This window comes from Sphaeramia orbicularis, chromosome 8, assembly GCF_902148855.1.
Source record: "Sphaeramia orbicularis chromosome 8, fSphaOr1.1, whole genome shotgun sequence".
Classification (NCBI taxonomy): domain Eukaryota; kingdom Metazoa; phylum Chordata; class Actinopteri; order Kurtiformes; family Apogonidae; genus Sphaeramia; species Sphaeramia orbicularis.
The window spans coordinates 20,308,168-20,333,971 of NC_043964.1; the positions used below are offsets into that span (position 1 = coordinate 20,308,168).

Sequence of the window (25,804 nt, forward strand, 5' to 3'; positions counted from 1 at the left end):
AATATTGATCAAATTTTTCTTATTATTTCTTCTTATTTTTCCTTCAGAAATTTCATTTTTTTCAGGTTATTCACATCTTTTTTGTTTGGATAGTTTATAAAATGTAAATGTTTTCATAATTTAATGTTATTTTTTGCATGTTAAAAATTTGGAGTTGTCATTATTTATAGGCTATTATACTATTATTTTACTGGTCCGGCCCAGTGGAGCTCAAACTGGGTTGAATGTGGCCCCTGAAAGAAAATGAGTTTAACACCACTGGTCTATCTTTTTTGTGTCTTTGCTCCTATGGGCAGGTGAAGCGGCTCGTTTTGGGAAACCCTCCTTCAACGGTAGAGAAGTGAGTTTTGTTGTTCGGGAGTCTTTGCCGGAGGATGCTGGTGCTTACACCTGTTTGGCAGAAAACAGCGCAGGGAAGACATCCTGCTGCGCCGCTGTGTTTATCAGAGGTAACGTAAACACCCAGACTGTCCCTTCAAGGTCATGGAGATTAAAAAATGTAAATTCTGACATAATGAGTTTCATTTCTGATATTTTGTGGTCTGTTTCTTCCCCTTTTTCCACTTTGCTGACAACCAACCCAGACTTTGAAACTATCTGCAGCACGAAGAAGCATGTTTCAGCCGTTCCCACTTCTCCATCCGAGAGCATAACTGAGAATGGACGGCCACCACAGTCTGCCCCAGATACACAACTACACAAGCTTAAAGGGTCGACTTGTACATCCCCCACAGACTCCGATAAGAGTCCAGTCTCATCTCCAAGAGGTAACTTTACGATCATTTATAAGCTTAGTCAAATCATATCATTTACATTTACAGTCAGGTCTGTATGCTTTTGGAGAATGACACTAATTTTGTGTATTTTCATCTGTACGACACCGCAGTGAATCTGAAATTAAACAAAATGTTGACATTTACAGTCTAGCCCAGGGGTGTCAAACTCATTTTAGTTCAGGGGCCATATCCTCCTAATATGATCTGAAGTGGGCCAGACCAGTCAATTAGTAACTTAATAATGCATAAATAATGCCAACTCCAAACATTTCAATGTGTTTTATAGTGAAAAAAGTAAAATTACATTATGGAAACATTTACATCTATAAATTATCCTTTTAAAAATGTGAATAACACGAACAGCCATGAAAAAAACTGAAATTTATTAAGAAAAATAAGTGCGATTTTAACTCTATTATGCCTCTGCTTATCATTTGTAAATGCGCATTACAACTTACAGATCACAATGGATCTGCAAATACACAAAATATTTTAGTAACTGGCAGAATATTAATAAAATTGCACTTACGTCTCTCAGGACATTTCTAGTTTTTCATATTTTTTATAAAAGGTTAATTTGTGAATTTACACATTTTCATGTAATTTCACTTTTTTTTACACTAAAACAGAGGAAAAATTTGGAATTGTCATTATTTGTAGGTTTTTATGGCAGTATTTTACTGATCTGACCCACTTGAGACAAAAGTAGAGCTTTATATGTCAAGGACTGACTATTAATAACTTGAATGTAATTTCTGCATTTCACAAATTCGTCCTACGGGCCGGATTGGACCCTTTGAAGGGCCGGATTTGGCCCCTGGGTCGCATGTTTGACACCTGTGGTCTAGCCTTTAACAAAAAATGAGAATATCTGAAATGTCTTAAGAGAAGTATGTGGAATGTTAATAATATTCTGCCTGTTATTTAATGTTTTATGTATTTGTAGATCCACTGTGATCTCTAAGTTGTGATTCACGTGTATAAATGATAAACTAAGGTGTAATATTGTTAACATTGCACTTATTTTACCAAAGAATTTTCAGGTCGCTCATGTTATGTTCAAGTACAATTCATAGATGTAAACATTTTCATTACGGAATTTACTTTTTTCACTCAAAAGTTCTTATCCTATTATTTAGATTATATTACTGGTACGGCCCACTTTATGTCATATTAGGCTGAATGTGGCCCCTGAACTAAAATGAGTTTGAGACCCCTGCCTTACGCTATTGTCCACTTGCTGCCGGATATCCATGTTATATTTATAAAAGAAAAGGAAGTGCATCATTTCTGGCGTTTGCCTGATTGGTTTTCAGTCAGGAATTGTTCAGGGCTTCCATGGCAATGTGTGCTCTTTTGATACACCCTGAACAAGTTTTTCAGTCCCAAGTGAACACCATGTAGGGAAGCGGACAGTAGACGCTACAGTACAAGTTGCTAAGTATGTAAACTGATAGCCTTAGACGGAGCAGGGCCACACCTCTATCCACCTCTGTTAAAACCAACCTGCACTTTATTTCCTTCTGCAGAAGTCGTTCCAAAGAAGAGAGCCAACTCAGGGACAGGTGAGCAACACATGCAGTACTTATCAGTTCTTTGTTTCACTTCTCACACTACTCAGTTTCTGTGCTTTTGAATTAATACTACTGCTGCATTAATGTATACCCTCCTGAGACCCAGCAACGCATTTTTGTCCTCTGTAGGACACAAGAGTTTCACAGCTTAATTTAAAACACAAAAAAACAAAACATAAAAAAAGCTGTCCACTGCAAAGGACACTCCATAAAAAAAAAAAAAAATCTATTTGAAAAAACTGTTGCATCATACTGTTTCCAATCAAGACAATAATATAATGTAAAAAAGCCAAAACTTTTCCTTTCTTTGGTCTTAGGAGGAAATGTTGATTTTTTACTGCTGTACCTGTTTAAGAATGCGCTCACTGTTACTATTATATAAATTACTGGGTAATTTAATGTACAGCAATTCTTTAAATTATGCAAGATCATCATGGTTAAGAACCAAAGTCCGCTTTTTATGAATGGAGAAAAACAGGCTTATTTTCAAGCTTTGTGCCAATGCATTTTTATTTTAAAAGAGTTTGTTTAGTGAATAATATCCATAAAAGAAGACAAATGTAGCACAATTGTGGAAAAATTTATTAGACCACTGTTGTTTTCTTCAATTTCTTGTTCATTTTAATGCCAGGTACAACTAAAGGTACATTTGTTTGGACAAATATAATGATAACAACAAAAATAGCTCATAAGAGTTTAATTTCAGAGCTGATATCTATCCATTTTCCATGGTTTTCTTGATAATAACCAAAATCACTTTCGTTCTTACATCAATATCTATGACATTGTACTGACAAAAACAGTGCTTTTAGTCATTCCATGTTTTCTTTTTTGTCTGTTTTAGTCACATGATACACACAGGAGTTAGTACTTGATTGCATAATGATTGGTTTTTGATGACTTATGATGGTCTAATGATTTTTTCCAATAACTGTAGTGTAGAAGTGTAAAGCTGCTTAAAATCAAGTGGAAATACTAAATAGTATGTCCTTTAGTCCACCAGTGACTGTAACTTGCCTGTTAGTCTGTCCCTGGTGCTCTTGTGGTTTTCCCTAGAGCTACACCTTTGTAGCCTTTGTTAAGGATATAATGTTGTCTGGATAAAATATTGTGCTCTTAAATGGGAACTTTGTGGTTCATCTGCATGAATAAAAGCAGGAAATGCCTCATGTAACCAGACTAGATGTCCAATGTAGATACAGTCGCTGAAAAAATTATTACACCATCAAAAGTCATCTTTCATCTTATTTCTTGCACTTCAAAAATTCTATGCATAATCAAATATTTTAATGTGCGCTGCTTTTATTTTTATTTTTATTTTATTGTATTTCTCTCAAATTTCATTTCATTTCTTGATGTATAATCAAATCTTAATGTATTTTAATATTGTATTTTTTCAATCAATGTGAAGCGCTTTGGGCTACAATTTCTGTATGAAAGGTGCTATACAAATAAAGTTTATTATTATTATTATTATTATTATTATTATTATTATTATTATTATTATTATTATTATTATTAAAAGTCATCAAAAACAATTATGCAATCAATTATGTGAACATGCAATCAAGTACTAACTCCTGTGTGTATCATGTGACTAAAACAGACAGAAGAGAAATTTAAGAGATTTATGCAGCGGCAATATTGATACAAAAAAGTTAGGCTTAGAATATAGAACTGTTACCTGCAGAGGGGTATCTTCACAGTGTGTAACTTTTACTGAAGAAAATATCTGAATACATTTGCTTTTGCGCATTTGGCCAATGCAAAATACAATCACGGAAAAAATTATTAGACCATCAGAAGTCATCAGAAACAATGATTACTAACTCCTGTGTGTATCATGTGACTAAAACAGACAGAAAAGAAAACATGGAATGCCTAAAAGCACTGTTTTTGTCAGTACAATGCCATAGATATTGATGTAAGAACTGAAATGATTTTGGTTATTATCAAGAAAACATAGAAAATGGATAGATATCAGCTCTGAAATTCAACTCTTATGAGCTGTTTTTGTTGTTATCATAATATTTGTCCAAACAAACATACCTTTAGTTGTACCAGGCATTAAAATGAACAAGAAATTGAAGAAAACAACAGTGGTCTATTAATTTTTTCTGCAACTGCACGTTATACCATTACAGCCACAAAGAAGTGAAAATATGTGTAGTTAACAGTTAATATTTATTACATATGAACCATGGATGAAAAGGAAAATACAGAAAGCTAAATAAACTAGGCCATTTATGCAAATAAGAGGTTTATCAGATTGTGTCCAGTCAAATTCCCTGTCCTAATGCCGTTCTATTTAAATGTTTACAGTTTTAGCTGTCACTATATGGTATTTCTTACAGTAATATGATATATAGATAATTGTTAAAGTAAATAGTGCTGTGTTTATGACCTTTAATCTTTAGTCTAGTTCAACAGTGTTGACATTTGATTGCACAAGGACTGGTTGTGCTTGTGTGGGGTAGGTTGTCTGTGTATAAGTGTCACTGTGCATTTGTTTCCAGTTGAGACACTTGTATGCAACAATAATAAGGGTCTAAAGAAAGCAGTAACCTACTTTCAGTTTTACAATACGCCAAAAACCACAGAGCATGTATTCCCATCCCCCAGACTTTCACTCGTCACTCTTTATCGCACACTGTCACACCATGTTTCCCTTTACCAGTGTGATCTCCATACTGGATCCACTCTGAACTTGGTAAAACAGCTTCTTCCTGTGCTGGACCTTGGTCATGGAACAATTTGGAAAACTCCCAAACAGTCTAACAGAAGTGTATAACTGCTATCCTTAACCCTTTCATGCTTGAATTATGAGAACCTTAGTCAATATTTTTTTCTTGAGTATTTTTATTCCTCTTTAGGCATGAAAAAAGCAATGCAATTGAATTTTTTTTTTTTTTTTTTTTTTTTTTTTTTTTTTTATGAACCTATTTTTCATGGAGTTACAAAAATGTCCACTCAGCTGGACACCATGCATTTAATTTTTGAAGCAAAGAAACGTGCATTTAAAACTCATCATCAAAAAGTGCTATACTGTGTGAAAACTATGACATGAAAAGATTTTTAATGAGTGCTAATCATATGTTTTCTCACATTTTTTTCATACTCTAATACTAGTAATTACTCATTTCATGGAGATAATATCCTCCTGAGACCCAGGAAATTGACAATTTTAGCTTTTTTACATTTAAAAATTGTCTTGAATTGGAAACTGCATAATGCAACAGTTTTTTCAGATACATTTTAAAAATTATTTTTATTTATTGATTGATTTTTTTAATGGAATGTCCTTTGCAATGGACAGCATTATTTAAGTTAAACTGTCAAACTTTTGTCCCCTACAGAGGACAAAATGCATTGCTGGGTCTCAGGAGGATATGCAAAAAAAAAAAAAAAACAACCAAAACTTTTTGTTTCAGAAAACTGTTAATAACAGTCTAATAACAATTAGCAATTGATTTACACTAAAAAATGTTACTGGAGATCAGGTTCATCAAGAACAGCAAAGTTACAATAACTGTATGAATACCAGTGTGTGGGATGAGGCATAAGCTCCACTATGTTGGCTGATATGGAACTAAAACAACAAAACCCATGAATAAACAAATAGAACAGCTTTAGAATAACTGTCCACTGAAGTGTCCACGATGCATGAAAGGGTTAAACTGGTTTTCAACTTTTTATTATTTTAGCCATTTTATGCTGTCTTAACTGTATATAAGTTTTATACTTTGTTAGTTCTTTTGTATTGTACTGATGTGCACTGTAAAAACAAACCTTTAGAATCTACTCTAAAAGTGATGTAACAATTTGCACTCATTTTGGTTGGGTAGATTTTACCCCATATTTTGAGTAAAATGTGATTAAATTTAACAGCTATAATACACTAAAAGAAATGAGGTAAAATCCACCTCTCATATCCCAATAGATTACACAACAAATTACTCATAAAAAGTGAGTAATATTAACTCTCAATTGTTAATAGGAATATGTCCATCTACTTAATTTAGGGCAGGGAGGATCAATCTAAATATTGATAATATCGATACTAAGGTGTGTGTGCATTGGTATCAGATCGATACCAAAATTCCCAGTATCGCCTACCCTTAATTTAATTGTTATTAGTAACAACCAATCAGTAGAACTATTTAACCATTACTTATTCAAGGAAGGATGGTTTTACTTGCAAATCTGCCAGTCACAGGAAGGTATTCATCATTCAACCCCAACTCTAAGGACATAAAGACTGAGCAACAAGGACTTCAAATTTATGTTTTATTTTTACCCACCCCTGTATGGAACACAATTACAGAGAATAATGAAGCAAAGAAGCAACTTAGCTCATGGTGCAAGAATATGGAACTCAACAGAAATATTCATTCAACAACAAAATAACAAATCAAAACAGTAAAACACACCATAACTGCGCTATATATTAAAAAAACAAAAAAAACCCCACTTTTTCTCAACTCAGAACAGTTAAACACATAAAAACTGACCCAACTAGTTTGTCCCAATGCATGCTGGGAAACTCCCCCCAGCTGCTCCTCACGTCACAATATTATGGGGTAGATTTTATTATATTATTTTAATTAGCAATTGTTACTGTTAACAAATAGGTAGAATTTAACCAGTCCTGGCTAAATGTTACTGTTGATTAAAATGTAACTGATTTCCATAGTCTGTATTTACCAACCCCCAAAACCCTTTTTTACAGTGTGCCTCTTGGTCAGGTCTCCCTCAAAAAAGTGATTTTTACCTCAAGTGACTTCCTGGTTAAATAAAAATAAATAAAATCTCATTTTGTCTTTGCATTTCCAGCTACACTTTTACACTTTGAAAACCCTCCACAGCACCTGGAGGTCAGGGTGGGACAACCAGCCCGTCTGACGTGTTTTTTCGATGGCAGCCCACCTATAGTGTCCTGTTGGATCAGAAACAAAGAGCAGGTAATAAAGGGGTGGGATTAAATTAAGTAGTGTTTACTTTGTTCCAGTCCTTTTCAAATGTGTAAATAACACTAAATTTGTATTAAGTATTTCTTCTGTGTAATAATATAAATTTATTTTTTTGGTTGTATTACGTTGTTAAATGGCTTAGGGCATTTGCTTTTGTTCATGGGGTATTGTACTTTTTATATGTGTGAAATAAAACATGTATTCATTCTTGATGATTTGAAGGCGTGTTTACAAAATAGCAATTTTCCCCATTGTTACTTTGTTGTCTCTCTGTATTTATCACACACACTCCATGTTTTTCTTCCCCTTCACAACTTTGATGAACAGATAGTGGATGGTCCAGAGCTCTGGGTTGAAAATACTGATAAAAACAGCACGTTGGTCATTGCAGAGGCTAAACCACAGCACACAGGTCGCTACACTGTGGTAGTAAAAGACCGGAAGAGTTCAGCACAACACACACTCACCCTCTCTGTAATAGGTAAGAAAACACACACTCTGCATCGCCAGTTTCCCAAGATAAGATAAGATAAGATAAGATAAGATAAGATAAGATAAGAGACAAGACAAGACAAGATAAGACAAGACAGTGGTTCCCAGACCTTTTTTCTTTTGCTAAAATTAATTTGTTTCTGATCATGTAAGAGTTTGGAATACTACGTTGCAAATAAATGTTAACTTTAGATAACATTTAGTCTATATAATGCATATTATTATGGACGGAGGCAGAAAAGCCAGGTGTAGATTACTGCACAAAGTGAGAATGTTATTTTCCTTGGTCAGGATATGTACAGTCAGTCCAGCTTGGATTTACAAGGCTGACAATTAATACTGAACAAACAAGAACTCAAACTGTGAATTATGAAAGAGCTGCAGCATCTGAAACCGACCACAATGAACATTTGACAGATAAACAGAACCACAGTGCTTCAGTTTCAGCTTCACAGTTTGTCATGTCTTTTATGGATTGGGATTGTCTCTGTCAACTCACCGTGTATTTATTATTAGTACGTGTTTTTTTTTTTTTTTTAATCAATTATTAGAAATTTCATGCAACCCCATTTGAATTCCAGGTGACCCCACATGGGGTCCCGACCCCAAGGTTGAAAAACACTGAGATAAGATAAAATAAGACAGGGGAGTCAAACTCATTTTAGTTCAGTGGCCACATTCAGCCCAAATTGAACTCACCAATAAAATAAAAACAGTGAAAATAGTAAAATAATATTCTGATCACGTTTACATCTACAAAGTTTCCTTAAAAATCTGAATAACATGAACAACTTGAATTGTCTTAAGAAAAACTTGTGCAATTTTAACAACATTATGCCTCAGTTTATCAGTTTATCATTTACACATGTGCATTACAATCATACAAAACATTTAGTAACAGGCAGAATATTGGTAAAATTGCATGTACTTTTCTTAAGAAATTTCAGTTTGGTCATATTTGTTCAGATTATTCACATTTTTTTTTTTTTTGTAAAAGTGTAGTTTGGTAATGTAAACATGTTCATGTAATTTTACTTTTCACACCCAAAAATAAAGAGAAAATTTGGGGTTGTCATTATTTGTAGGTTATTATCATAATATTTTACTGGTTCTGACCCATTAGAAATCTAATTGGACTGGATGTGTCTGTATGTGGAACCTGAATTAAAATAATTTTGACACCATTGATATCTTCAGTGTAATTTTTGCATTTCACAAATTCATCCCGCGGGCTGGATTGGACCCTTTGGTGGGCCGGATTTGGCCCCTGAGCCACATGTTTGACACCTGTGAAATAAGCTAAGCTAAGTTAAGATAAACTAAGCTAGATAAGCTAAGATAAGATAAGATAAGATAAGATAAGACTTTACTGATCCCACCATGGGGAAATTTAACAGTTTACAGCAGCAATATGCAACACACTGGTACATTAACTTGTTTGGCAATTTCTAACCTGTATATTCATCATCTCACACCCTCCTTCCAGAAAAACCAGAACCTCCAGCGTCCTGTCCTGTGATCTCCGTCATCTCTGGTACCAGCCTTGTGTTGTCCTGGTCGGGTCCCTGCTATGATGGCGGCAGTGCCATCCTAGGTTATGTGGTTGAGGTAAAGAACGGAGGATGTGCTGAAGCTGGGGACTGGAGCGAGCTCACCGCCCAGTGCACAAGTACCTCTTACAGAGTATGTTCTGGGCTGCAGCCTCTGAAGGAGTACTGTTTCAGAGTGAAGGCCTACAACGCAGTGGGAGTAAGCGAGCCAGGACCAGTATCACCAGTAGTTAAAATGGAGCAGAAAGGTGAGGTGGAATGTTTCATGGAGGCCTGAGATGCAAATAGATAGAGCTCATAATACTACGACTACTATTAACAGTTACTTAACCCTTTCATGCATGAACTGTGAGAAACTTAATTGTGTGAGTGCTCAGTGTTTTTATTCCTCTTTAGGCATGAAAAAAATAATGTGATTGAAATAGTTTTTTATTAACCTATTTTTCATGGAGTTGCAAAAATGTCCACCCAGCTGGACACCATGTGTTTAACTTTTGAAGCAAAGAAACATGTTTCTATCGATACACTGTGTGAAAACTATGAAATTTTTTTTTTTTTAAATGTTGTTAATCTGATGTTTTGTTACATTTTAAAATAGTCACTTTATGGGGATTATATGCAAAAAAAAAAAATAATAGTAATAATGTTAATGACAGTCTAACAGCAATAACAAGCACCTGATTTACACTCAAACATGTTACTGCAGATCGTGTTCATCAACAGCAAAGTTACAGTAATGGTATGAATGTCAGTGTATGGGATGATGCATAAAAGTACTGTGTTGGTTGATATGGAACTAAAATAATAAAATCCGAGAAAATACAAAAAGAGAACAGCTGTAGAACAACTGACCACTGTAGTGACCACTATGTATGAAAGGGTTAAAAAAGGAAAAAATATAACACAGCAGTGGCAGAAGTTATAGGAAATAGAAATTTCAGCCACACATCCACAATAAAAATGTACAGAAAACACATACATATAGAACACCACCAATAATTTAAAAGGAACTAAAAATATAGAGCAATGTCCCTTAAAAGCATTTACTTAAAGTCATTTCCAGTGGATATAGACCAGTGAATAAGATGAAAACAGACCTAAAATACATTTCGGCTAAAATTTGCTTAGAGGTCTTATTTCTGGTCTTTGTGCATAAGAAATCAATATAAGTGAATCCCCAAAGGAACTTTGTGTTGCTAAATGCAAGTTATGCAAATTTACAGGATTTCAGTTCTGTTGCAACATGTTGATGGTCATATGAACTATGTTTTCAGGTCAAAAATGTCCAATTTCATCACAATTAATGCTATATGTTCATGTCACAAATGGCCAAGTTATATTTTAACTGAATTTACCAGAAAAACAAATATTCTATTCTTTTAGATTCCCCAATTTTTCTTACAAGATTATATCCTACATATCACATGTTTTATTTTTACAAGTTGCAATATGGTGTATGGTGCTGATCCATCCTGCTTATGTTACGCCAATACATACATTAAGAATGTCACACGTCACTTTTGAAATCAACAGTTTTCTAATAATAAGCATTTTTATAAAGAAATAACAATTCTATATTGTTATTTACTCTTTAGTATGATGATAAACTATACAATAAATAATTCTGATCCTAGTTTTTGCACAGGGATCATTTGTGGAAACGGTGACATGGCTGCCGAGCATCAGTATGATGGGATCTGTAACAACCATGTCACATCCGTCCACTGCCACATTTTGTGTTTTTGTGTCAGCTGTTATTGTTTTAGATCCACAATACTAACATTTATGAATAAGAGGAGAATTAGCAATAGTAAGTCTATACGTTTATTACTAATAAAGTACTGGTACTGACCAAAGCATCATGGGTAATGTCACGTCCGTCCACCAGCAAAAGTTTTCACATACACGTGCTATTCAAAATCCAATATTTCTGAAAATATAGCTTCCACTGTCAAATAATATCAGTAGTCTGTGCACAAATGTATTAGCATTATTTCAACACAGTTCTATGCATTTCTTACAACTTTTTTTTTTTGACAAAATTGGCCACTCATTTGACCCCCTAAGTAAATTTTAGCCGATTTATAAATTAAAAGAATACTAGAATATTGTGTCTGTGTGTAGTTCCACAGAGATCACCAGAAGAGGAGGCCCCTCAAACATATACCTGTGTCACAATCGACTCTTCCCAGAAAGTCACGGATCACTACATCTTACAGGAGAAGCTGGGAATGTGAGTATTTGTCACAACAGCCTCCAATTTCCAAACATGTTTTTTCACGTAGTGCCAGAAGGAACTGCCTTCAGAAATTAAAACAAACAGCCAAGGTTAATATTTTAGGGGAAAATCCTCCCTGTATCAGTGGAGTTATCTGGAGAGAGGGAAGTTCTGCCAAGTGCAAAAGAGGATTTAAAGTTCAAGCGTGTAGAGGCATGGTTGTTACCCTTGTCGACATCAGATAGAAAGTTGTTTTGAATTTATAATGTGTATTTGATTTATTAGGTGATCAGTTTACAACAGTGCCACATTTTTAATGACATAATGCAATAGTGTCATTTTATTCCACAGAACAAGACAAGAAAATGACTAATATTGTTTTTCCTTTAGGGGAAAGTTCGGACTGGTGTTTAAGCTAACTCACAAAGAAACAGGGCGTGTGTGTGCTGGCAAGTTCTACAAAGGCCGGCGTGCCAAGGAGAGGGAGGCAGCTCGAAAAGAGATCGAGTTAATGAACTACCTCCACCACCCAAAGCTGGTTCAGTGTTTGGCAGCTTACGACCACAAACCTGAGATGGTCATGGTCATGGAGTTGTGAGTATCATCACAAAGTGGTCCATCTGTGGGTGCACACCAGGGGTCGGCAACCTTTGCCATCTAAAGAGCCATTTTAGGACAGAAATAGAAACAAAAACCAAACATCTTTGTATGTGTTAGCTCAAAGTGGTGACGGTTTAAGAAACTCTTTAGGATTAGTTAGTACGGAATTAGGGATGTAACGATTACACTGGTCTACAAGGAAAATGCTTCCAGAATAAAAGTAATGAAATTTTACCACATGAGAGTCACTGATGAAGAAAAATCAAGTAAAAAATGCTGGTTGGCTGAACTTTCCAAGATACAGCCTCGGGTCAAAATGTGAAATTCAAGAATTAACGAGAGAATGGGTTTGACTCAAAAGGAATATTTGTCTCAGAGCTACAAGATCTACTTCAAAACACTGTCTGCACATTAGAATACATTCACTTTACAGGTTCTATTTAGTGGAAGATTTATAAAACTATTATATAAATGTACATAAACCAATATATATGTGTAATAACACTTAATCATATACCTTGAAAACATCAGCAAACCGGCACTTTTGTCATTTATTTTCCAATTAATCTTATTAAATACGTAACATTTAGCACATTTACCCTCTGAAGCAAATCATTTCTAAAAAATGGTAGACCAGTGTTACTGGTATACCGATAAACTGTGGTAAAATTGCAGATGGTTAGTATTACCGTTTAAATTCTAATTATCATGATAACCATGTTTGATTACTGCACTTTTAGGGGAAAAAAAACCCTCTGTAAAGATCTGCTTTTATGTCAAATATTTGAGTATAGTTTTAATTTATTATAATTTTAATTGTATATACCTAATATTTGGAACTAATATTCACTTTTAAAGTCTTTGAAAAGGTTTGCTAAGCATCTTTGTGTTGTTTATTCAATAAATTATATAAATTTTTCAAATCGGATTTTATACTTTTTGTGTATTTTTTGTCCTTTTGTGTTGATATAGTAGGTTGAAGTTAAGAAAAATAATAGACAGATGAGATAGATGAAGTTGTACTGAAAAAAAAAAAGATACCAAACATGGGTATAGTAAACATTTGTTTATATAGTATATAAAGGCAAAATCAAACGTACTGAAAAACGGACAAAATAGGCTCAGGCCCAAAAATACAACTTAGTTAAATTATTTCAGTGACTGTATTAGTACTTTTTGAACATTTTGAGCACAATTTCAATAATACCGCAATAATAATGATAACCGTGATAATTTTGGTCACAGCAACTGCGATATGAAATTTCCATATCGTTACATCCCCATATGGAATTTGTCGAGTTTCGGTGCATTTACAGAACAACAAAGAAATTCCAGAACGACACTTAAGAAACCAGTGATATTTGCCATTATTGTGTTGTGCAACAAAAAATTACTGGTGTATCAGACTGATCTCATGAAATTGCGTTGTATGTCACACAAGGTTATTATCATTAATGAAAACTAACGAAATGACAAAAACTACAATTGTAAAACATTTTCGTTAACTGAACTAAATAAAAACTATAATTAAAAGAAAAAAAAATGATAACTAACTGAAACTGTATTGTGTGCTTACAAAACTAACTAAAACAGATAAAAATTATGAATAAAATTCCCTTCGTCTTCGTCTTTGTCAATGCTGGATTGATATGAAATTTATTTATTTCGCTCTAGCAATTTTAGCTTCCATCACCATATGATATTTAACGGTCCGTCACTTGTCATCACTTGTGGTTTCCAGTCGTCTTCTGGTCCCCACTCTACCTGGAAACATGGAGACTAAAGTTGGGAGAAAGCAGCAGAGTCCTGTCTGGGATTTATTTGAATATGACGTAGAAGAAGAGAAAAGATATCCAAATCCGTCCATAACTTTTTGAGTTATCTTCCACACGGACAGACAGACAAACAAACCAAGGCCAACAAAAACATAACCTCCTTGGCGGAAGTAAAAAAAAAAAAAAAAAAACTAAACTAAAACTAAGCATTTAGAAAATAACGAAAACTAATAAAAACTTGCAAACCTGCTCTAAAAACTAATTAAAACTAACTGAATTAGAGGAAAAAAAAGTCAAAACTAAATAAAACTAAACTATAATGAAAAATCTAAAACTATTAGAACCTTGATGTCACGCCAGTTCTTATGGCATTTGGGATGCTATACGTACGCTTTTTTATCCTTTCACGTGTTATTCAACGCCATTTGTCAATGTACGCCAAGATCTCCGGTTTACGTATTCGCTGGGGCGACGATAAGGGGGGGGGGGGGGGGTAAACATTTCAAATTCATGGGGCCCAGTGTATGTGGGGGGGGCCATAGAATAGTGCAGGGGCCCAGTGGATATAGAAGTTGCTAAAATTTCGTGTAAGATCCGCTGTAGAAGAGAGGTGTAGAAGTTGGGAGACAAATGGTAAAAGGATGTTAAGTTTCAGTTTTGTTTTCATACCAGGATCGTACCCCCACGTACATACCCACCCCCACCCCCACCCCCACCCCCCATTCCAACAGATGGAGAGGACGGGAAACGTCAATTTCTGTAGTGTCCGCAACGATTACGCTGTCATCAAGCCCATGATTGGTAGCAGCGCCCATACATATCCGTAACTGTTAACCCTAAACACTGGTATTTGACGCTGCATGAACCAAGGTTATAATAGTTTTGGATTTTTCATTATAGTTTAGTTTTATTTCATTTTGACTGCTTTTTTTCCCTCTAATTCAGTTAGTTTTTATTAGTTTTTAGAGCAGGTTTGCTAGTTTTTATTAGTTCTTGTTATTTTCTAAATGCTTAATTTCAGTTCAGTTTTAGTTTTTTTTATGTCTTTTATCTTCTTTGCTGTCGAATTCACATAAATCCCAGACAGGACTCTGCTGCTTTAGCCCAACTTTAGTCTCCATGTTTCCAGGTAGAGTGGGGACGAGAAGACAACTAAACGACAAGTGACGAGAAGTGACGGACCGTTAAATATCAAATGGTGACGGCAGCTAAAATTGCTTGAGGAAAATAAATCCATTTCGTATCAATCTGACATTGACAAAGACGGAAACGAAGAGAATTTTATCCATAAATTTTATCTGTTTTAGTTAGTTTTGTAAACACACAATACAGTTTCAGTTAGTTATCATTTTTTTCTTTTAATTATAGTTTTTTTTTTATTTATTTCAGTTAACGAAAATGTTTTTACAATTCTAGTTTTCCTCGTTTCGTTAGTTTTCGTTAACGATAATAATAATTAGCATGAACATACACGTGGAAAACTTATAATGCATACAGACAACACAACAATTAAAAGTAGTGTTTTATCTTTACACAATTAAGATTTTCTTTGCAGTAGAATATACAGATGAATACCTTCAGCGTCTTAAAATAAAAAGTCGACATTTACTACAACTACTATTATTACTACTTCTATATTTTGATTCATTTGGAGTGTAGTCTATATTTTTAAAACTAGATAACATCAGAATTACTTTATGGTTATAGCAAAATGTGTAAAAATAACTGTTCTACCTTTGCATATGTGTATTTTTTTTTGACATAGCCACATGGAGACACTTAAAAAAGGGCTCAATAGCCAAATGTGTCCCGGAAACCACAGGTTGCCTACCCCTGGTGTATATCAAGAACCCGTAATAATAATAAAACATTTACTTTTGCATTATTTGCTGGTGTGTCTGCAGTATAGCAGGTGGGGAACTGTTTGAGCGGATTGTGGACGACAGCTTTGAGCACACAGAGCCCACCAGTGTGCGTTACATGCAGCAGATCTTGGAGGGGATTGCCTACATGCACAAGCAGAATATCGTCCACCTGGACCTAAAACCTGAAAACATCGTGTGCGTCGACTCCACCGGCACCTCCGTAAAGATTATTGACTTTGGATTGGCAAGCAGGCTCGGTATGTAAAATGTGAAGTCAAACCGACACTGTAAGCCCAGATAAGTAGAGTTTACTCAAAAAATTTGAGGCAAGTGATTGCACTTAAACGATTTGAGTAATGATCGGCTAATCAATTGGTTTAAGTAGGTTCAACTTTAATGCTAAAAGTATTGAACTTAAACTATTAAGTAGAAAACATTAAAAGACAAGTTATTTGTACTTTAAATCTGTTGTAAAATCAACCCCACTATCCAACCATTCAACTCAGTATTTTAAGTTACACTGACTAATTTTCTCATTTGCAGCCACATTAATTTATCATTGATTGAACAACTTCTTTTAAGCCAAACAAACTCAAGATCCTACTCCTGATCAAAGTAGTTATGAAACTACTCAACTAATTACATTGCCACATGAGTAGAAATTAGCTTAAAGTCATTTACCAGTACAGGAAGTGTTTCTTTAATTTGACAAAACATTAAGTTTTCCATGAGAAGATAACTGTTTCAGATGAACAGGAATGTGATTATTCTTCCTATGGCTCTGACTCATGGTGCAGCTCTACAAAAAAAACAAAAACAAACACAAAAAGGCCAATAAACACGGCCATACATACATTAAATCCAAATGAACTCTAACACCAAAACTCCGCTGAACCCCTTTCACAGAAAAATAACACATTTTCAACAACAGGCCCAATACCCACAATGCAATGCGAAGATAAAAAGGTGTAGTCATGACTAAAACTTAGTGATTTAAAGCCAACTTAAACTTTTTCGTACTTTCAACTATGTCTACAAATTAGTAGAATATACTTAACATTTTATAGTAACATCATAAAACTTAAATCATTTAAGTGCATTGTAATTAAAGCATTTTAGTAAATACAAATATAGTGTAATATTTACCTTCCATACTTGAACAAGATTCAGCTCCAGACTGTGCATTTTATGTTGAACAGATGGAAACACACCTCTGAAGGTAATGCATGGAACTCCAGAGTTTGTAGCGCCTGAGGTGATCAGCTATGAGCCGGTGTGTTTATCTACTGACATGTGGAGCATCGGGGTCATCTGCTACATATTGTAAGTTCGACTGAAAATCCCTCAGCCCCTTTGTGTTAGGGTCTGTTTGTCAGTAACTAGGGCTGTGTATTGGCAAGAATCTGGCGATACGATACAAATCACAATGCTAGGATCACGATACAATATATCACGATATATCACAATACTATTAAAAAGGCAAGTTTTTAGTGGTTTTGTTTCTTTTTGAAAAGATTATTTCCTGGAAGAATTGAATTCCACCAGAAATATGCACAAATACTAAACACATTTTTATTTGATCCCAACAGGCTTTAATGCAATATCGCAAAATGTTCCTGTGTTCAAAATTAAATGATGTTTTACAGACATTACAGTTTAAGATCTTGTTCACGTTCTGTTAGTTCATAACTAACATCAGAACATTATTTTTGTGCAATCCCAACAAAGGAACTAATATCATTTAATAAGAGTGTTAAATAATAATAAAGAAAATATAAACAAAAAACTCAAAAACTCAAATGAACCTCCACAATATCTACATTTGAAAAAAATACCAAAAAATATTGATACAGTATTGTGAAATGAAATATCACGATATATTGTAGAACCGATATTTTCTTACACCCCTATCAGTAACGCAATTATTCAGCTATAAAGTAACTAAATCAACCTGGGACTGAGACACTTTACTTCCCAGGAGACCCTTAATAAGCATAAAATCCACTGAAAACCAGAACTAAATCGTGCTTGATTGGTTGACTGTGTTGTCTACAAAGCACTGCTTTTTATTTAAACATTGACGCCACCTACTGGATGTAACTCAACAGTAAAATATGAATGCAATTTAAAAATATACTGTGAAATTCTCAATACAATGACAATATCTGCTCTCTGATTGTGATCTTCAGACTGAGTGGGGAGTCTCCATTCCAGGGAAGCAGTGATGCAGAGACTCTGGCTTTGGTCACTGCAGCTCAGTGGGAATTCGATGACGAGAGCTTTGATGATATAACAGATGAGGCCAAAAACTTCATCAGCTCCCTTCTCAACAAGGACACCAGGTGAAACTATGTTGAAAGCAAGGATCCAATTACTTCACCTTAATAAGTAGCTGAACAACATTAAAAGCTACTTGAGGGTGAAATGTACTTTGGTCATCTACAATAAAACATCTAAGAAAAGTAGTTTGAACTACTTTGTGAAAAATGATCAAACACATGTTATATGAAACTTATGGAAGAGGAAAAGTTACATTCAAAGTATTGGGGTTTAGTTTTCAGATGTTAAAGGCGTTATATATAGTATTGATATTCCAAACTCTCAACAGCAGCTTAACCCTTTCATGCATCTTGGTCACTCCATTATTCTACAGCTGTTCTCTTGTATATTTATGGGTTTTGTTGTTTTAGTTCCATATCAGCCAACACAGTGGACAATTATGCACCATCCCATAAACTGCAATTCATACCATTACTGTAACTGCATTGATTTTGATAAACCTGATTTGTAGTAACATGTTTGAGTGTAAATCAATTGCTAGTTGTTATTAGACTATAATTAACAGTTTTCTTAAACAAAAAGTTTTTTTTTTTTTTTTGCATGTTATCTCCATGAAGTGAGTAATAAAAAGTATTAGAGTATGATAAAATGTGACAAAACATCAGATTGGCTGCATTTAAAAAATGTATTCCGTAGTTTTCACACAGTTTATCACTTTTTGATATTGCATTTTAAATGTATGTTTCTTTGCTTGTAGAAGCCAATAACATAAAAACGACCGATAATGTAATAAATTTGCCATTTTTAAACTGTAATAGGCCAATGATGTAATAAAATTCTGAACCGATAACATAATAACTTTTGGCCAATAACGTAATAAGTTATTATGTTCTTGGCCTGGTAAAAAAAATTCTTTGCAAATGTAATAACTGAGCTAATAACGTAATAATATATTAATGTCACTGTATTTAAGTTTCATTTATTAGATACAACTGATAAACACAAAGTGTAAACACTGCAGACCACTGATTGGTCAGACAGTTGTCTCTGTGACCTGCCATTTTACAAAAAATAAATGTGGAAGTTTACAGTAAATATAGCCGTAGGTTAATCCACATGATGACAGCCTGCAAAACTACATCATAGTTTGTTGAGGAGGTTCAGACGTAAAAATTCTGCGTGAGTTTGATGAGACAACACGAAACGAGCAAGTTTATCACAGAAGTAACGCGCCACATCGCTATGACGTCCAGGTACTGTAAAGTCAGTAGTATCCTGTAATGGAAACGGTCTCCAGGAATAGGACCTGGTACTCGAGTCAAGTCGAGCCGGTTCCACGTAGTGGAAACACGGCATTAGACTCTAAAAGTTGTTTCTTTGAGTGACTTACTCCCTCTAGTGGCCACACAAATCTCCTAGACTCACTAAATTCAGTTCCCATTTGTACAATACAATACTTTGGTGTCTTTGGCAGAACTTTAGAGCTCTTTATTCTAAATACTCTAAAGATACTTTTGTAGAAATACTACTTTGGTGGTGAAATAAATATTATTTTCTTTTTATGCAAAATATACAGTTTGTACTTTCAGTGGTTAACTATTCAAAAAGCAAAAATGCAAATATAGTTTTGCACCACTACTATAACCCACTGTGTGCTTTCCAGGCGGAGGATGACCTGTGAAGAGGCACTTGCCCACCCCTGGATGGAAACATTTGACTCTGACGATTCTGCCACCTCCAAGAGCTTATCCAAGGAGAAGATGAAGAGGTTTCTAGCCAGACAGAAGTGGAAGGTAACATATTTCAGAGTACATAGGTGTGTGGTATATTTTTGTACAGTGTTTCTCCAGCAGATTTTTTTTCTTCTTTGTAATAGAAAGCAGGTAAAGCCATGTTAGCCCTGAAGAGAATGGCTCTGCTGTCCAAATGTGAAAGCTCTGGTTCTACCAGCCCAGGAGAAGGTGAGTGATTCACCCCAAGGTTATTATCATTAACGAAAACTAACAAAATGACGAAAATTAGAATTGTAAAAACATTTTCGTTTACTGAAATAAATAAAAACTATAATTAAAAGGAAAAAACGATAACTAACTGAAACTGTGTTGTGTGCTTACAATACTAACTAAAACATATAAAAATTATTGATAAAATTCCCTTCATTTTTGTCTTTGCCAATGTCAGATTGATATGAAATTGATTTATTTCCCTCAAACAATTTTAGCTGCTGGCACCGTAGGATATTTAACAGTCCGTCACTTCTCATCACTTGTCATTTAGAGTCGTCTTCTCGTCCCCACTCTACCTGGAAACATGGAAACTAAAGTTGAGCTAAAGCAGCAGAGTCCTGTCTGGGATTTATTTGAATATGATGGCAAAGAAGATAAAAGATATAAAAAAAAAAAAAAAAAAAAAAAAAACCTAAAACTAAGCATTTAGAAAATAACGAAAACTAATAAAAACTAGCAAACCTTCTCTAAAAACTAATTAAAACTAACTGAATTAGAGAAAAAAAAGTCCAAACTAAATAAAACTAAACTATACTGACAGTCAGTAGAAACTTTGAGGTAGAAATGTCTGCATATTTCTACTTGTAGGGGGGTTGTAATTATTCATTGTGGATTTATTGATGACTTCGTGCTCGGGTAGTTTAGATAATGATGAGTTGTCATGTTGTCACGGTTCATTGCACATGGTGGACCAAATACACATTGAGCAACACTCAGTGGGTATCTGCACAATTTGAGGATTGGTTTTGAAGGCCTATATAAAGGCCCAAAAAAGGCCTCCATTGTTAGCCCAGTGAACGGCATCATGCCGCGTCTATCAAGTGAACTACGTCTCCAGGCACTGGGTATGGTGGAGGCCGGTTTGAGCTGCAGTGATATAGCCAGGCCTACGTATGGGCTGTTCCCAACCCACAATCACAAACCTGGTTGAACGCCACAACACCACAGGCTCTGCTGACCATAGACCGCATCCAGGGCGAGAGAGAGTGACAACTCCCGACCAGGACCGCTACTGTTGTGACTTTGTGTTTGGGAGGTGCCATTCTGTTTTCTTAAGTTTTTTGTTTTGAAACTATTCTTGAAACTTTAGATTTTTGCTTCTGTATGCCAATATCCTAAACCACAGGTGCCAAACATGCTAAGGTGCCAAATCCGGCCCGTGGGGTGAATTTGAGAAAAATTGCAAAAATTACACTGAAGATATTGACAATCAATTGTGTCAAAATCATTTTAATTCAGGTTCCACATACAGACACATACAGTCCAATTAGATTTCAAGTGGGCCAGACCAGTAAAATATTATCATTATAACCTATAAAAAATGACAACCCCACATTTTCTCTTTTTTTTTTTTTGGTGTTAAAAAAAGTAAAATTACATGAAAATGTTTACATTACCAAACTATACTTTTACAAAAAATGTGAATAACCTGAACAAATATGAACAAACGGAAATGTCGAAAGAAAAGTAAATGCAATTTTACCAATATTCGGCCTGTTACTAAATGTTTTGTACAAATGTAATGCACATGTATAAATGATAAACTGATAAACCGAGGTATAATACTGTTAAAATTGCACTTGTTTTCCTTAAGACAATTCGAGTTGTTCATGTTTTTCAGATTTTTAAGGAAACTTTGTAGACGTAAACCTGATCATAATAGAATTTTTCCTTTTTTTTACTGTGATTATTTTACTGATCCGGCCCACTTGAGATCAAATTGGGCTGAATGTGGCCCCTGAACTAAAATGAGTTTGACACCCCTGTCCAAAACAAATGATTCATATGAAAAAATTCCGGTTTAGGGTTTCCAAAATAAAAATTTTGTCGAAAAATATGGTCTCAAAGTTTTCATTGACTGTGAGTTTATAATGAAAAATCCAAAACTATTATAACCTTGATCCACCCCCATCAGAATCAATGCAGTTTCCTGGTGTTACAATGTTAAGTACATCTGTGAGCGTTCCCCTTCATTTTATCTTCTTCCTCATTCCTCTTGTACTCTCCCAGACTCACCACTGACCCCTGAGGCCGAACATGCCCTGCTGTCTTTGGAGCGTAAGATGCAGGGCCCCCCCCACTTCACCCACAGCCTCCAGGACCAGACTGTGACCCCAGGATCCACCGCCCGTCTCACCTGTCACCTTACAGGTACACAAAGAGCTCTTCCTTGTTCTCTTCTCAGTGAAATGTTGTTGTTTTCTGTCTTTGTGTGCTCACCCCTCCCACCTGTTTTGGCAGGGTACCCTGACCCGGAGGTGGTGTGGCTCTGTGGGGAGGAGCCTGTGGAGGAATCATCCACAGTGCAGATAGAGTATGAGGAAGACGGCCGATGTACCCTGGTTCTGGCCAAAGTTTGCCTTGACGATACTAATGTTTACACCTGTAAAGCCACCAATGACCACGGGGAGACATTGTGCTCAGCTAAACTTGATGTTCAAGAGTAGATACAGTAATGGAAAAAAGTTTTCAGACACCCTTAAAAATGTCAAATATTATCATCAAATATTTTTGGAACTTTTTTTTTTTTGTGTTTCAAAATGTGTGGCTGCATCAGACAGACACAAACAAATGCAAATTATTATTTTTTGTTTATTGTTAAAAAGAAAAACTAAATTCTTGACAGTTTCAACATGTCATGTCCTGGATGTGTTTCATTATCTTATTGGAACGTCCCACTTTGACCTCGACAGAACTGAGCACATGCAAAAGGGAGCAGGTGAAGAATGGAGCAATACTCAGTAGTGGTCAATAGTCGCTTTTCCATTGACCTTCAAATTGCGCAATTATAACTTGCACATAAAAATTTACCTAATTTAAAAATGACAATTTTGCCAAAAGTCTCATTTTTCAATTAAAAGTTATTGCGCTGGCAAGAGGTGGTTTTTCAGGCATAGCGCAAATGGTAAATCACGAAAAACTGTAATGCAAAGACCTTTTTTGGCAACTAGAGTCAGGTGAATTTAAAAAACGGATGTTGACGTACATTACAACAAGCGAAGAAGAAGAAACATGGCGCGGTATGTGTAGACACACCAGGAAACCCAATCATTTTTTAATTTAGTACGAGATAGAGGGGTAATATATAATAATAATGAATATATCTGTAAATCAACACCATATTTATGTTCGTCACCATGTTTATGGAATGACTTCTCATGTCATCTCGCGATAATAAATAAACATTTCAACATCGCATTTGTGATTTAATGGAAAAACCGACATTACGCACTTCTGTTTTTTCGACATCTAGTAAATATCGGTAAAGTTTTGCGCAGATGTCCAATGGAAAAGTGACTACTGACTGAAGAGTGATTCTTCATGCAATATATCACAAATGCATGGGGTGTTCAAAAGCTTTTTTTTTCCCACCTCTATATATTATATACAACCTGACCAAAATGCCCCTAAACATCCCTACCTGGATTTAACAAAGCAAATGTATGAGAACTTTCCTTTGGAGAATTTCTGCGGCAAAACAAGTTATTTCATTGCAGTTTGCTCAAGAGCAAAAAGCACAGGTGTCAAACATGCGGCCCAGGGGCCAAAACTGGCCCGCCAAAGGATCCAGTCCGGCCCTTGGGATGAATTTGTGAAATGCAAAAATTACACTAAGATATTAACAATCCTTTCAGTTCAGGTTCTACATTCAGACCAATTCAATCTCAAGTGGGCAGGACCAGTAAAATACTATCATAATAACATATAAATAATGACAACTCTAAACTTTTCCCTTTGTAAATGTAAATATTTTCCTGTATTTACACTAAAACAAAATATAATTTCACAAAAAATGTAAATAACCTGAACAAATATGAACAACCTGAAAAGTCTTAAGAGAAGTAAGTACAATTTTAACAATATTCTGCCTGTTACTAAATGTTTTTTTGTATTTGTAGATCCACTGTGATCCTAAAGTTATAATGTACATGTGTAAATGGTAAACTGAGGCAGAATATTGTTAAAATTACACTTATTTTTTCAGTTTGTTCATGTTATTCACATCTTTTGAAAAGACAGTTTGCAGATGTAAACCTTTTCATAATCTAAATCAATTTTTTTTGCTCTAAAACATAGACAAAAGTTTGGAGCTGACATTATTTATATATAATTATGTTATTATTTTACTGGTTCGGCCCACTTCAGATCAAATTTAGCTGAATGTGGCCTCTGAATTAAAATGAGTTTGACACTCCTGGCATAAAGACTGGACAAAACCAGGATTCATCCAGACCTGAACCACACTGAGAACCTCTGGGATGTTATGGAGAAGACTGTACGCAGTAGTCTGACTCCATCAATACAAGATCTGGATAAAAATGAATGCAGCTATGGATGTAACAAATGATGTGCATAAGTATTGAGTGGCATAAAGGTGAAGAATGAACGCATCCTGTTGTCGGTCCAACTAAATATTGCATGTCAAATGTTTTTTTGTTTTTTTTTTGGGCCAGGGAGTGTATCAGCGAATGCGTACCAAACATGACTGAGATAATATAACCACAATATGTTTTTAGTGCCTTGAATAGCTGCCTTGTACATCATGGTTTAATACTATAACGGGGGACAAAACTGTATATTGTGTTCTCTGCAAATACTATATTATTGTACAAAATGTTTTAAAGATGAATATTGTTACAGAGCTTCACACACTGATTTGTCATATTTCTATGTGGGCGAAGTATGAAAAAGAAAAGCATATATGCATGGAATAAAGTACATTTTCAAATTATTCAACACCTGAATTCATGGAAATAAACTGATGTAAGCAGTGGACTTGTATAAAGATAGTCACTAAATTTCTAATAAGGCAACAGAAACATGAAATAATGTTAAAAAAACGGGGGGCTTTACAATTACTGTGATATGAAATGTGTGAAAAATCTGAAATCAGACTCATTAACAGTGTTTCCTTGTGCACTAGAAGGTTAAATTTTCTTTTACAGCCATTTCAGGATGGTTTTAACCTACTTGAAAGCTGACAAAAGTGGTGAAATTTATCCCAGAGGCACCAAAGGCCATGAGACATTAAATTCAATTCAATATGTATGACAATAATGTAAAGTGTTTTGGGTGCCTTGAAAAGCACCATAGAAATCGAATCCATTATTATTATTATTATTATTATTATTATTATTATTATTATTATTATTATTATTATTATTATTATTATTAATTCAGCTGAAATGTTCAATAAACATGGATAAAAATAATGCACAACATAACAACATATGAATCTATATGCATTTTTAGTATGTGTAATATTTATTTTTAAAAAGGGAGAGATAAACAGACAATTAACATAATTTACAATGACACCACAAAGCATACATTATCTACCCAAACACTTGAAAATATCATATTGTTAAGCTTTACTCTGAAAGTTGTTAAAAAATAAATAAATAAATAAATAAATAAATAAATAAATAAATAAAACTATCAGCTAAAATTTACTTAGGGGGTCAAATGAGTGGCCGTTTTTGTCAAAAACAAAAGTTGTAAGAAATGCATAGAACTGTGTTGAAATAATGCTAATACATTTGTGCACAGACTACTGATATTATTTGACAGTGGAAGCTATATTTTCAGAAATATTGGATTTTGAATAGCACGTGTATGTGAAAGCTTTTGCTGGTGGATGGACGTGACATTACCCATGATGCTCTGGTCAGTACCAGTACTTTATTAGGAATAAACT

The 25,804-nt window shown here is 34.7% G+C and overlaps 1 protein-coding gene across 2 annotated transcripts in view; it reads left to right on the forward strand.

Moving 5' to 3' along the window:
• mylk5 (myosin, light chain kinase 5) overlaps positions 1-23,069 on the forward strand; it is a 44,414-nt gene extending 21,345 nt beyond the window's left edge. The window contains exons 3-17 of one of the 2 annotated variants that reach the window (XM_030142169.1): positions 297-449; positions 585-767; positions 2,306-2,341; positions 7,184-7,311; positions 7,648-7,801; positions 9,299-9,610; positions 11,487-11,595; positions 11,971-12,174; positions 15,860-16,077; positions 17,020-17,143; positions 18,010-18,162; positions 19,764-19,893; positions 19,977-20,061; positions 22,117-22,257; positions 22,348-23,069. In XM_030142169.1, the coding sequence (XP_029998029.1) occupies positions 297-449; positions 585-767; positions 2,306-2,341; positions 7,184-7,311; positions 7,648-7,801; positions 9,299-9,610; positions 11,487-11,595; positions 11,971-12,174; positions 15,860-16,077; positions 17,020-17,143; positions 18,010-18,162; positions 19,764-19,893; positions 19,977-20,061; positions 22,117-22,257; positions 22,348-22,553 (2,336 nt within the window). In that variant the 3' untranslated portion in view covers positions 22,554-23,069. Of the gene's footprint in view, positions 1-292; positions 450-584; positions 768-2,305; positions 2,342-7,183; positions 7,312-7,647; positions 7,802-9,298; positions 9,611-11,486; positions 11,596-11,970; positions 12,175-15,859; positions 16,078-17,019; positions 17,144-18,009; positions 18,163-19,763; positions 19,894-19,976; positions 20,062-22,116; positions 22,258-22,347 lie in introns of both variants that reach the window. The other variant, XM_030142170.1, reaches the window with a different exon arrangement.
• The last annotated feature ends 2,735 nt before the right edge of the window (positions 23,070-25,804 follow it).